The sequence below is a fragment of the Equus caballus genome, chromosome 30, assembly GCF_041296265.1.
Source record: "Equus caballus isolate H_3958 breed thoroughbred chromosome 30, TB-T2T, whole genome shotgun sequence".
Classification (NCBI taxonomy): Eukaryota; Metazoa; Chordata; class Mammalia; order Perissodactyla; family Equidae; genus Equus; species Equus caballus.
In genome coordinates, this window is record NC_091713.1 from 12887590 (window position 1) to 12901687 (window position 14098).

Genomic DNA, 14098 nt, shown 5'->3' on the forward strand with positions numbered 1-14098 from the left:
TTTTAATATTACATGTTCAGTAGTGATGTGAACTTTTAAATGCTCTATATGCATTTTCAGGTATTTAGTATAATATTTGACATTTGTTTCCAGATTTCACATTGAAATGTACTTATATTTGTGAAATTTCTCTATGATTATGTAAAATGTACACATAGGATTCTTTGTTGTCATATAATAATACCAGCTTTTGTATCTATACCTATATATATAGATATAGATACAGATATAGATATAGATACAGATATAGATATAGATGTATATATATAGGTATAGAAAAATACATCATCTATTGATGGTAATTATTTTTATGTCAGCCATAAAGCTGTGAAATTGTTCTTTCTGCTATTTATAGCTGTAATTTCTAATTCCTCAATATTGACATTGTCCTTTTCCTTTCCTTCTTCATACCTCATGCTATTCCATAAGCTACCAAACAGTTCTTTCTTTCTTCTGCCTTAGGGCCCTTCTGGCCTGAAGCTAGTTCAACATCAAGACCAATAATGATCTCTGTAACATCCTACACATGCCACATTTGTCCTTTGATCACCTGTGGTGTCCACCACACTCCCACCCTGGCCGAGATGTTTCCTTGCCGGTATTTCGTTGCCATTGGCTCTCCACCCAAGACTCCCTTGAGTTGTAGAAGAACAGGTGTACCTCACACATTTCCTCTTCCTTCTGAAGTTAAGTCCAGTTGTTTAAAATGTGTTTTGCCATTACAAAAGAAAGACAATGCTTTGGGTACCTTGAAAATGACAATGGGAGGAAAGCGTGTGTATGTCAGATAAACCCACTCACACGGGCTCCACACCGGCTGCTCTCAGTCCAGGAAGGGGGCAGCTCCAGCCTCGTCACTGGACACGAGTCCTTGTATTTTTTGATGACATTTGCTTATTTGTCTTCAGGCTTGCTTCAGTTTCCTTCTCTTCGTTCAATCTAGTAATTCTGTGTGGTCATTTCCATATAAGAAAAAAGAAAGGTAAATCAGTGAAATTCATATTCAGGCAGTTTTCACTGTTTTTGTTTTGTTCATTGTTTTTTCTCTTTTTCTTTTTTTGGTCTTTTCTCCCCCCAGATCCTTCTTATTCCAGGTGTGTACTGACCTGGAAGAAAGCATCTACTAAATTAATTCACAGCAAGATATGATGGCATATTGGATCCTATTTCTGTTGTACCAAATTACCACAAACTTAGTGGCCTACAACAATGCTAATTTATTCATATTGTTCCGTAGGTCAAAGTGCAACATGCGCCTCACCGGATTAAAATCAAGGTGTTGGCAGGGTCATGTTCCTTCTGGAGGCTCTAAGGGAGAAGCTTCTCTGTCTTTTCCAGCTTGTGGAGGCTGCCTGCATTCCTTTGCTTGTGGCCCCTTCCCTCTTCAAAGCTGGCAATCACATCAAGCGACCTCTGCTTCTGTCCTTACATCGCTTCTCTGACTGATTCTCCTGCCTCCTTCTTTCAATATAAGGACACTTACGATTACATGGGGCTACACAGACATTCCACAAGATTCTCCCCATTTTAAGATCCCAATTTAGGCACATCTGCAGAGTAGTTTTGCCTTGTAAGGTAGCATATTCATGAGTTCTGGGATTTAGGAAATGGACATCTTTTTACTACCCCCAGGAAAGATATTGTGTTATCCACTCTCCTACTCTCGCCAGGAGGAAGAGATATTTGCGCTTCAAAAGAAAAGTCTATAAAATTGATTTCTAAAAAGGGAACTCAGGCATGCCATCACCTGGGTGTGAAAGAGGAACTTGGGAGAGGATGGGATCTTCCCAACATGTTAAAAGAAAAAAAGAAATAGAAATGTTTTTCTTATTATCTACTAATGACATTATACATGAATATGGGATTACAAAAATACAGGGTCACAGCTGCACTCTAATTGATGTATAAGATGAAATGTAGACCAATTTTCCTGTTAACTCAGACAACACACATTAGGTTTGAACAGCTAGTGAACTCTGAAGGGCCACATGAGCCTCCCAAACCTAGATATATTCATTAATAGCATGAAGTGCAGGGTTTTCACAAGACAATCCCCAGAACTTCATGGATGTAATTGAATCAACCACACAGGATAGCCTCCTCTTTGTTGAATGCTTGCTATGGGCAAGGGTCTATGCTAACACATCTGCATCCTGTTCATTCCTTCTCCAATCCTATGAGATGGTCAGTCTACAAATGGAAAGTTGAGATTCAGAGAAGTCATTTGCCTAAGATCCTGCTTTTATAAACTGATCTAGAATTCAGATACTGATCTGTCTGACTCTAAAGGCTGTTAGCATCTCTTCCATAAAGATACCATGTACTCTTTGCGTGTGTGTCTTTCTACCTTCCCTGAAGGCATTTGTGTCATTATCCCACTCACTTCCTCTACTTACACCATGTCATGCTCTATAGGTCATGTTCACAACCAGGATGACCCACTTTTGAGATTGGTGGGAAGGCCTAATCATGAAGTCAGGAGAACACAGATGCTCCGTGCAAATGGCCATGAGATGTGGGTGTGCTCTGGCCAGACCATGAATTCGAGGAGCCCAGGCTTCCAAGGGCATTAGAATTAGTGTCAGCCAGCAAGTCCCCAGTGAGTGCCCTGGCTGTTGCTTGTGACTTTGTCTAGCCTCTGATCCTGGGGTGGGACTTATATCTGAGCTCCTGACCCTTGGCAGTTGCCCGTGTAATCCCCATTGCTGATCCTGGCCTCATCTGACAGCTCACGTGCAGGCTTACCAGCTGGCTGCTCCCTACATCATCGCCGCCGTGGCTGCACAACTCTTTCTGGGTCTCAGCTACTCGCCTGGCAGGCCCTGGCCGCCCTGGTGCTGGCTTTGAACTAACAGAATGTATTAAACAGGAAGATCTGTAAAGTGCAAATTTCAGAACAATTTTTTTTATTGTATAAAAAGTCTATGATTTCAAAATGTATGAAAAACTTTTATTCAAACCACTTCCCTCTCTGACATTAAAACAGGAATAATAAAATTATAACTATATTGTATTTGTTTATTTTATTGTCTAGTTCATTTGGATTAAGGAATGTGAGGAAGATTGTTTGTGACAGGAAACGAATTCCAGTATTGAATTCATTGTATGACTCACATGCTCTTCCCAGTCTCACACTTATCTCCAATTGACTGCATTCGAGAAACAGTGTCCAGGTGAGATTGTGGTGTGGTTATTGTTGTCTGTGAATATGTGACTTTGGTTGTTATTACTGGGGACCTGCCCAGACAATGGCCACCACTTGATGGCTGAGTCAGCAAAACCATGGAAGGGCCATCAGAGAAAGGAGTAAGTGTCCTGGTGTTTGAAATCACATAGACACCTGGTAAATCAAGAAAGGACAGCACTGAAACTTACAGAATGAGTATAAACCAGGGAGAAAACTCCAGCAGTCAGAGTGGGATGGGCTTTTCAAAGCTGTGGCATCACCGGGGTTCTTGAGAGCAAAGAGGGACATAAAATGGACGTCAGGGGCTGTGGTTCAGAAAGGTGACACTGGACACCAAGAAGCTTTGGAAGGGCCTCAAACAATTGATTTTGTTAATATTCACTCTTTTACACATGCAGGAGAACGATACATGTTTTAAAATCCATCTTTAAGTCTCCAAGAGCTCTGTCACTGGATGTGTGAGAACAACTCTCATGACTACACCGCAGTGGGCTCTGTAAACCTAAAACTCTTCTAAAGTGAAAAACATCTTTAAAAAAGCAGCATTGGGTAATAGCAGGATTGGAGTACTTTTTCCTTTCCGTGGTACATACAATAATGTCCTTGCAACTGCAGATGACTTAGATTCAATGGAATATGGCATTTCATGTTTGAGTTTGAGTCATTTTGCTACTGAAATTGGTGGACAATAAATTCCTAAAACATGAGAGGGTGATTTTTAAATTTTTTCTTTTTTTAAGGAAGATTGGCCCTGAGCTAACATCTGTTGCCAATTTTCCTCTCTGTTGTTTTTTTTTCTGCCCAAAGCTCCAGTACGTAGTTGCATATCCTAGTTGTGTGTCCTTCTACTTTTTCTATGTGGGATGCTGCCTAAGCGTGGCCTGATGAGTGGTGTGCAGGTCTGCGCCCAGGATCTGAACCTGTGAACCCCAGGGTGCTGAAGTGGAACGTGTGAACTTAACCACTGTGCCATGGGACCAGCCCCTAAATTTTTATTCTATATTAATATTTTCAGGAAAAATAAATCTGGCCCCTCTCTATTTTTGCACCAAATCAAAAGTTAAATTATCTTAATAAAAAGTAAGGTATCCGAAGTTAATAAACCATTCTGTGGCACAGTGATAAACGGCATTTGTGTTTATGTATCTCCAGAGTAAGAACTCACATCACATATTTATGTTGACCATAAAGAAGGCAGATTTATTGGGACCCTTAATTGAATTTGGAGAATTTACTTAGATTAGTGAAAGGAGATATATCTTGATGTGATACTCACACTTTAAAGTTATTCAGGTGTAAAGAAGAGTGTCTTTGATAATTATTGTTTCCAAATATAAAATTTTTTCTTCATGGATTTAAATTTATGACACAATTTATATGATCTTTTTCTATCAATACACTGGTTTCCATTGGATAGTTGAGGTGTGATTTATAATGGCTTTTAATTATATAATATGGATATAATTCTGCATCAAAATTAAACAGAAAAGACATGAATTTTGTATGATACAGAAAGATAAAATCATGCATGTTTGAAGTTTTTCTCAAATATCTCCTCTTCATTGGTAACCAGAAAATCTGAGGTTTCATGCGTTATGTTCCATCTTGATATTTGGGTAAGGTAAGCGATGACTGCTCTGTTTACTAGTGACGCTTGCTGACCAAAACAGACTTTGAGAAACTGAAAAGTGATGAAATGTATTTTCTTTAGGTTTAAAATTTAATGATTGTTATTTTTAAAACTTCTTTTCATGTTCATCCATTCACCAAAGATTTACTGAGTATTCACGAGGAGCCATGCACTCTTATGTCACGATCAACTAACAAAGCAGTTAAGTAAGTCAATATTTATATTAGGGTTAAGGGTATAAAACCAGAAAGAAAACTATTAATTTAGTTAGTAAGACAAGCTGGGAGCAATTTTTGACATCTGTACATACAGATAAAGTAGTTTGTTACCAAAACCAGGATGTCTGATAAGAGATGAAATTCCAACCTAAATTAAAATATTTACCCAATAGATCCTAGAGTGCTTAAAATGTCCACCTTTACCTTCATTCTTTGTTTTTAAGGCAAAGTTTTCTAAGTAGTGGTCTCTGGAAAACTGTGTCCCACAAAACCTAGAGAATTCATCCCAGATCTGCACCATAAGAAATACTAAGGGGGATTCTTCAGGCTGAAGAAAAGTTTTCTACGTGAAGTTCAGAACTGTAGGAAGGAAATAAGACAAGCAAAAACCATACATATCTATGTATTTATGCACGTAAGTATGTATATGCGAATATATAAAAAGATGAATGAATATTGACTTTTTAAAAACACAATTAGTGATGCTGCAGACATGCAGAATTAAAACAGACGACAGTAAGAGTAAAAAGGCAGGATGGTGATAAATGAACTTAATGAATCCTAATAATTTTGGTTGTTTAGAAGTTGTAAAACTACTATAAGCCACATGACTATAAGTATAGGGTAGATATTGAATCTCTAGGGTAACCACCAATGAATTAAAATGATTATGTACATCTATGCACACACATGTGGAAATAGATATAAATAAACAGATATTTACATAACTAAAAACCTAGTAGAGGAGAAAAGTAGAAGCACAAAAAATAATTAACCCAAAAGAAAATAAGAAAGGAACCAAGCTCAAGGGTAGTCAACAAACAAATGACAACAATACTATTATTAATAGAGGGATATGATACAGATATCATTAAAAAGTTATTAGAGGAAAAAGTGAAATAATTAAAAATAATTAATCCATAAGAATACCAGAATAGAGGAATAGAGGAACAAAAAGCAGAATGGTGAAATAAAATAAAGCAGCAAGATGGTAAACACAAATACAATTGTATATCAACAATTACACTAAATGTAAGTGGACTCGTCAAAAGCAAATTAGAAGTAAACACAGGCCGACTGAACTCAAAAACAAGGCTCGAGGATATGCTGCGCACAAGTAGCTCATAAGGACCAACATGGAAATGTGGAAAATAAAAGGACAGAGAAACGATTACTTTACAAACACAAACCAGAAGAAAGCTGTGTGGCTATGTTACTAAAAGACAAAGCTGACTTCAAGTGAAGAATTATTCCCAGAGATAAAGTAGAACATTTCCGAATTAGGAGGGTCAGTTCAGCAGAATATAAAAATCCTAAATTTGTATGTGTGTGATAGCATAGCTTCAAAATAAAGGAAGAAATAGACAACTCCAAAAACATAACTGGAGGTTTCACACAGCTCTTTAACTGCTAGAACAAGCAGGCAGAAAGCCAGTCAGGATCTGGAGACTAGAACAGGGTTCACCAGCTGACCTAACACACAAACGACACGAGGAGCAAGGAGCAACTGCCGAACACGCATTCTTTTCCATTGTGAATGAAATAGTTACCAGAACAGACTGAACCTGGACGATAAACCAAGTTGTAACAAATATCGAAAGACTGAAATCACACTGAGGATGTTCCCTGAAAACAGCAGAATTAAACTGAAACCAACAACACAAAGAGAACCAGAAAGTCCTGCACTGTTTGGAAAGGAAGCGACACACTTCTCCGCGACCCAACGTCAAAGAAGACACCCCTGTAAAATTCAGAAAATGTTTGGACTGAATGGCAATAAAAATACGGTATCCTGATACTCGTGGGATGTGGCTTAGAGGAAAATTAGAGCTTCAAATGCTTTATTAGAAAAGAAAAAAAGTTGAAAATCAGTTAACTGAGCTTCTACTGCAAGAAAGCAGAGAAAGAATAGCAAACTCAATGAAAGAAAGTAGAAGTAACTCAATTATAAACGTAAGAGCAGAAATTAATTAATAAAAGGCAGCTGTACACCAGGGAAAATCAGCAAATCTGAAAGATGGTACTTTGAAAGACTAATAAAAATGATTTATAAAAAACGGACTAGTACGCAGAAAAGGTCAGCACTGGCAGGGGTGAGAACGGAGATGGAGGAAGCGCTGGAACATGAGACGCTGTCCAGAGTGGCAGCATCAGTAGACAAAGGCACGTGGGGAAGCAGCTCTGTCTCCTGTGCTGCATTTTAGCGGTTCTCGTGACCTTTCCCTCATGGCCACGAGATGGCGCCACACCTCCAGACTCTACTGCAACTGCCGCTGCCGCCTGACCAGTGTCACCTGTGTGTCAGGAACCCGTTCTTACAAAAGCCAGACACATGTGCATCCACTTTTGCCAGCAAAATGTAGAGCTTCCTTCCTTAAGTCGCTGACTTTTGAATTGAAATTCTCCCCCAAAATTCCGTCTGGTAGAGCTGCGCCTCAGCTGCAATTCATGGATTCTTCAGAGTTCTCTTTTATCCCTATTAGTAGCTAAGGACCTTTACCAGTTAATAATTCATCATATTGAAATAGCTCTGTGTAAATTACTGGTATGGTTTGTGTTTCCTGAGTAGACCCTAACTGATACACACTTTTAACACGTCTGGTTTTGAACTACAGTCTAGGATTTGACCTTTTTTCCTCTGTAAACTGTAACAGATATACAAATGTTGGAGAGAAAAGGGAGAAATGAATTGACAGTAAAGAGTCAAAAGGGAAATTTCTGGAGTGATGGAAATATTCTATATTTTTATTTGGGCAGTGGTTACAAATTTTATTAAAAAGGACATCACAAATATGTTCAGAATTTAGTTTATCATGTTTATGGGGACAAAAAATAACCTCTCATATACAGGAGTGACATCAGCATCACGGTGGAGTGAGTTGGTCCCTTCGTCTCTCCCCTCGAAGTTACAACTAAATGGACATTCATTAACCATCAGAGGATTCCCTACCCAGCACAACAGGACATCTGAGGGATCCACACAGCCGTACATCTGAAGGGGGGTGGACTGGTCCCAGGAAGCAGCAGAACTGAGTGTGTAGACCCCTCCCATTCCCTGACTGCAGCCATCCAGGTCACGGGTCCTCACATAGTGGCCAGCATGACTGTGGGTGGAGGTTGGGGCAGCTCAACTGGAAGCAACACCCACATACTGCAGTGGCCCTGCCTGCATGAATGCTCCACACCAAGCGGCAGTGGCTCAGCCAGCACAAAGGCACCCCACCTGCCAAGCAGAGCAGCTTAGCCAGATCCATCTGCCAAGCACAGTGGACCTGCCCATGGGAATGCAATCTGGCCACCAAGGCTGTGTATGCTTGCGTGACCTGTCAAGCAGCTGTGGCCAGTGTGCGCAAATGCAAAGCAAACCTATCAGCACAACTTCCAGCAGATGGGGCAGAATCAGAGACCACAGCTCCTGCCAGTCCCCAGCGGTGGCAGGTGAACTCTGCAGCCTGATACGACCACAAATGTGCTGGTGAAAGATCGATTCATAAAACACCATGAAGAACTACAGTAGCACTTCAGAGCAGAAGGAAAATGGCATCTCCAGAAACCAATCCTGAGCTCACAGAAACGTACAATCTAAATGACAGAGAATTCAAAATAGTTGTCATAAAGAAACTCAACAAGTTACAAGAAAGCTCAGAAAGGAAGTTCAAGGAGCTCAGGAAGAGAATTAGTGAACAGAAGGAATACTTCACCAAAGAGATTGAAGCTCTAAAAAAAAAAAATGAAACAGAAATTCTGGATATGAAGAACACAATTAATGAGACAAAATATAATCAAGAAACCATATAAAAATAGAGCTGACATTGTGGAGGACAGAATAAGTGATTTAGAGGACAGAAACATAGAAATGCTTCAGGAGGAGGAGGAAAGAGAACTAAGCTTTTTTTTTTTAAAGACTGGCACCTGAGCTAACATCTGTTGCCAATCCTTTTGGGTTTTTTTCCCCTTCTCCCCAAAGTCCCCCTGGTATACAGTTCTATATTCTAGTTGTGAGTGCATCTGGTTGTGCTGTGTGGGATGCTACCTCAGCATGGCCTGATGAGCGGTGCCATGTCCTTGCCTGGGATCCGAACTGGCAAAACCCTGGGCTGCCAAAGCGGAGTGCGAGAACTTAACCACTCGGCCACAGGGTCAGCCCATAAGATTTTTTTTTTAAATGAAGCAATTCTTTGAGAAATGTCCTACTCAAATACAAGAAGCAACATAAAGATTACAGGTATTCCAGTGGGAGAAGAAAGAGAGAAAGGTGTAGAGAGCTTGTTCAAAGAAATAATAGCTGAGAACTTCCCAAACCTGTGGAAAGAACTGGACTTACAAGTATATGAAGCCAATAGGACTCCTAATTACATCAACACAAAAAGACCTTCTCCAAAGCACGCATTAGTAAAACTGGCAAAAGTCAGAGACACAGAAAAAATATTAAGGGCAGCAAGGCAGAACAAAACAAGCTACAAAGGAACCCCTATCAGGCTTTCAGTGAATTTCTCAGCAGACCTTGCAGGCTAGGAGAGAACAGAATGATATATTCAAAATACTGAAAGACAAAAACTTTCAGCCAAGAATTCACTATCCAGTGAAACTATCCTTCAGACATGATGGAGAAATGAAAACTTTCCCAGATAAACAAAAGCTGACAGAGTTCATCCCCACTAGGCCTGCCTTAAAGAAATGTTGAAAGGAGCCCTCCCATCCAAAACTAAAGAGCAAAGGTTTACACAACTGTGAGCAAGGAGATAAAAAGACAGTTAGGATCATAAAATGGCAGCTCTGTATCAGAATAGGTTAGTAAACAATTAATGAAAAGATAAAGAGAAGGAAAGCATCAAAAATAACTATAAATACTTCAATTTAGTCACAAGCTCACAACACAAAAAAGAATAATTTTTGCCAAGAATTATTGTTGTCAGAAGAGGAAGAGGGAACGTATGGAACCTGCTTAGGCTAATGAAGATAAGAGGCTATCAGAAAATGACCATCTTGTCTGTAAGAGCTTTTATACAAACCTCATGGCAATCACTAAACAAAAAATCAGAGCAGAGCCACATATTATAAATAAAGAGAAAACCATCACAGAAAACCACCAAACTGAAATGTCAGTCAGAAATACAAGGGAAAAGATACAATGGAAATATAGAGCAACCAGAAAACAAGAGATAAAATGGCAGTATTAAGCCCTAATATATCAATAATCACTCTAAATGTAAATGGATTGAATTCTCCAATCAAAAGACACAGAGTGGCTGGATGGATTCAAAAACAACCACCAACAATATGCTGCCTCCAGGAAACACCTCTTAGCTCTAAGACAAATACCGGCTCAAAGTGTAGGGCTGGAAGACGATAGTCCAAGCAAATGGAGAGCAAAAGAAAGTTGGTGTTGCCATACTTATATCAGACAAAGCAAACTTCAAGACAAAAAGGCAGTGAGAGACAAAGAGGAGCAGTATATAACAATAAAAGGGACATTCCACCAAGAGGACATAACACTTATGAATATATACTCACCTAATACAGGAGCACCAAAGTACATAAAGCAACTATGAACAGACCTAAACAGAGAAATTGACAATAACACAATAATAGTAGGGGACCTTAACACCCCACTTACATCAATGGATAGATCATCCAGACAGAAAGTCAACAAGCATACAGTGGTCTTAAAGGAAATACTAGATCACATGGACTTAATAGATATAAATAGAACATTCCATCCCCAAACAGCAGAATACTCATTCTCCTCAAGTACACATGGAACATTCTCAAAGATAGACAATATGTTACAGACTTGGCTAGCCTCAATAAATTTAAGAAGATTGAAATCACATCAAGCATCTTTTCTGACCACAATGGTATGAAACTAGAAATCAACTATAAGAAAAAGGCTGGGAAAGTCACATATATGTGGAGACTAATCAGCATGCTACTGAATAACCATTGGATCAATGAAAAAATTAGTGGAGAAATAAAAAAATACCTGGAGACAAGTGAAAATGAAAACACAACATACCAGCTCTTATGGGATGCAGTAAAAGCAGTACTAAGAGGGAAATTCATAGCAATATAGGCCCATCTCAACAAACAAAGAAAATCTCAAATAAGTAATCCTAAACGGTACCTAACAGAAAAAGAAGAACAAACAAAGCTGAAAGTGAGCAGGGGGATGGAGATAATAAAAATCAGAGCAGAAATAAATGAAATAAAGAGTAAAAAAATTAGAAAGGATCATGAAAAAAAGAGCTAGTTATTTGAGAAGATAAACAAAATTGACAAACACACACTCACTTAGAAAAAAAGAGACAAGGCTCAAATATATAAAATTAAAAATGAAAGAGGAAAAATTACAATGGATACCACAGAAATACAAAGGATTATAAGAGAATACTATGAAAACTATATGCCAACAAATTGGATCACCTAGAAGATATGGTAAATTCTTAGACTCATACAACCTCCCAAACTGAATCAAGAGGATACAGAGAATATGAACAGACCAATCACAAGCAAAGACATTGAAACAGTAATCAAAAACCTCCCAAAAAAACAAAAGTCCAGGATCGGATGGCTTCTCTGCAGAGGTCTACCAAAGATTCAAAGACTTAATACCTATCCTTCTCAAACTATTGCAGAAAATTGAAGAAGATGGAACACTTCCTAACTCATTCTAAGAGACCAACACTACCCAGAGCTCAAAACCAGGCAAGGACAACACAAAGAATAAAAATTACTGGCCAATATTGCTGATGAATATAGATGCAAAAATCATCAACGAAATATTGGCAAATCAAATACACCAATATATTAAAAGGATCGTACACCATGATCAAGTGGGATTTATACCAGGGATGTAGGGATGGTTCAAAATCCACAAATCACTCAATGTGGCACACCACATTAACAAAATGAAAAATAAAAATCACATGATCATTTCAACAGATGCAGAGAAAGCATATGACAAGATCCAACATCCATTTATGATAAAAATGCTCAATAAAATGGGTATAGAAGGAAAAGTACCTTAACATAATAAGGGCCATATACGACAAACCTACAGCCAATATCATACTTAATGGCAAAAAACTGAAAGCCATCCCTCTGAGAAAAGGAACAAGACAAGGGTGCCCACTTTCACCAGTCCTATTCAACATAGTACTGGAGGTTTTGGCCAGAACAATAAGGCAAGAAAAAGAAATAAAAGGGATCCAAATTGGAAAGGAAGAAGTAAAACTCTTGCTGTTTGAAGACCACATGAGTCCATATATAGAAAACACTAAAGAATCCGCCAAAAAACTATTAGAAATAATCAACAGCTACAGCAAAGTTGCAGGATACAACACCAACTTACAAAAATCTGTTGCATTTCTATATACCAACAATGAGCCAGCAGAAAGAGAGTAAGGAATAGAATCTCATTTACAACCACAACAAAATAATATATCTAGTAATAAACTTAACCAAAGAGGTGAAAAACCTAAACAATGAAAACTATAAGACATTATTGAAAGAAATTGAAGAATACATAAAGAAGTGGAAAGATATTCCATGCTCATGGATTGAAGAATAAATATAGTTAAAATGTCCATATTACCTAAAGCAATCTACAGATTCAACGCAATTCCAATCAGAATCCCAATGACATTCTTCATGGAAGTTGAACAAAGAATCCTAAAATTTATATGGTACAACAAAAGACCCTGAATAGCCAAAGCAATCCTGAGGAAAAAGAATAAAGCAGGAGACATCACAATCCCTGACTTCAAAAATATACTACAAAGCTATAGTAATCAAAACAGCATTGTACTGGCACAAAAACAGACAGACAGATCAATGGAACACAATTGAAAGTCCAGAAATGAAACAACACATCTGCAGACAGCTAATCTTTGACAAGAGAGCCAAGAACATACAACGGAGAAAGGAAAGTGTCTTCAATAAACGGTGTTGGGAAAACTGGACAGTCACATACAAAAGAATGAAAGTGGACCATTATCTTACACCATACACAAAAATTAATTCAAACTGGATTAAAGACCTGAGTGTAAGACCTGAAACCATAAAACTGCTAGAAGAAAATATAGGCAGTATACTCTTTGACATCTGTCTTGGCAGCATCTTTTTGAATATCATGTCTACTCAGGCAAGGGAAACAAAAGAAAAAATAAACAAGTGAGTCTTCATCAGACTAAAAAGCTTATGCAAGGCAATGGACACGATGAACAAAGTGAAAAGACAACCCACCAACTGGGAGGAAATATTTACAAACCATATATCCAACAAGGGATTAATTTCCAAAGTAAACAAGAGCTCATACAACTCAACAACAAAAAGACAATTAACTATCAAAAAATGGGCAGAGGATATGAACAGGCATTTTTCCAAAGAAGATATACAAATAGCCAACAGGCACATGAAAAGATGTTCACCACCACTAATTATTAGAAAAATGCAAATCAAAACTACAGTGAGATATCACCTCACTCTGGTCAGAATGGCTATAATTAACAAGACAAAAAATAACAAATGTTGGAGAGAATGTGGAGAAAAGGGAACCCTCATGCACTGCTGGTGGAAATGCAAACTGGAGCAGCCACTATGGAAAACAGTATGGAGATTTCTCAAAAAATTAAAAATAGAAATACCATGTGATCTAGCTATCCCACTACTATTTATCCAAAGAACTTGAAATCAACAATTCAAAGAGATTTGTGTACCCCTATGCTCACTGCAGCATTATTCATAAAGCCAAGACATGGAAGCAACCCTAGTGTCCATGAAGTGATGAATGGATAGAGAAGAAGTGGTGTATATACATAGAGAGAGAAAATACTACTCAGCCATAAAAAAGCTAAAATCATCCATTTGCAACAACATGGATGACCTTGAGGGTATTATGCTAAATGAAATAAGCCAGACAGAGGTAGATAACCACCATATGATTTCACTCATATGTGGAACCTAAAAAACACATGGATAAAGACAACAGATTAGTGGTTACCAGAGGGGAAGGAGGTGGCGGGTGGGTGAAAGGGGTAAAGGGGCACATAAGTATGATGACAG

The 14098-nt window shown here is 38.3% G+C and overlaps 1 protein-coding gene across 1 annotated transcript in view; it reads right to left on the reverse strand.

Moving 5' to 3' along the window:
• The window catches only part of LOC138921524 (uncharacterized), a 31842-nt gene that overhangs the window by 13550 nt on the left and 4194 nt on the right, over positions 1–14098 (reverse strand). Inside the window, exon 3 of the mRNA XM_070255746.1 lies at positions 802–948. Within this exon, the coding sequence (XP_070111847.1) occupies positions 855–948 (94 nt within the window). The 3' untranslated portion in view covers positions 802–854. The remainder of the gene's footprint in view (positions 1–801; positions 949–14098) is intronic.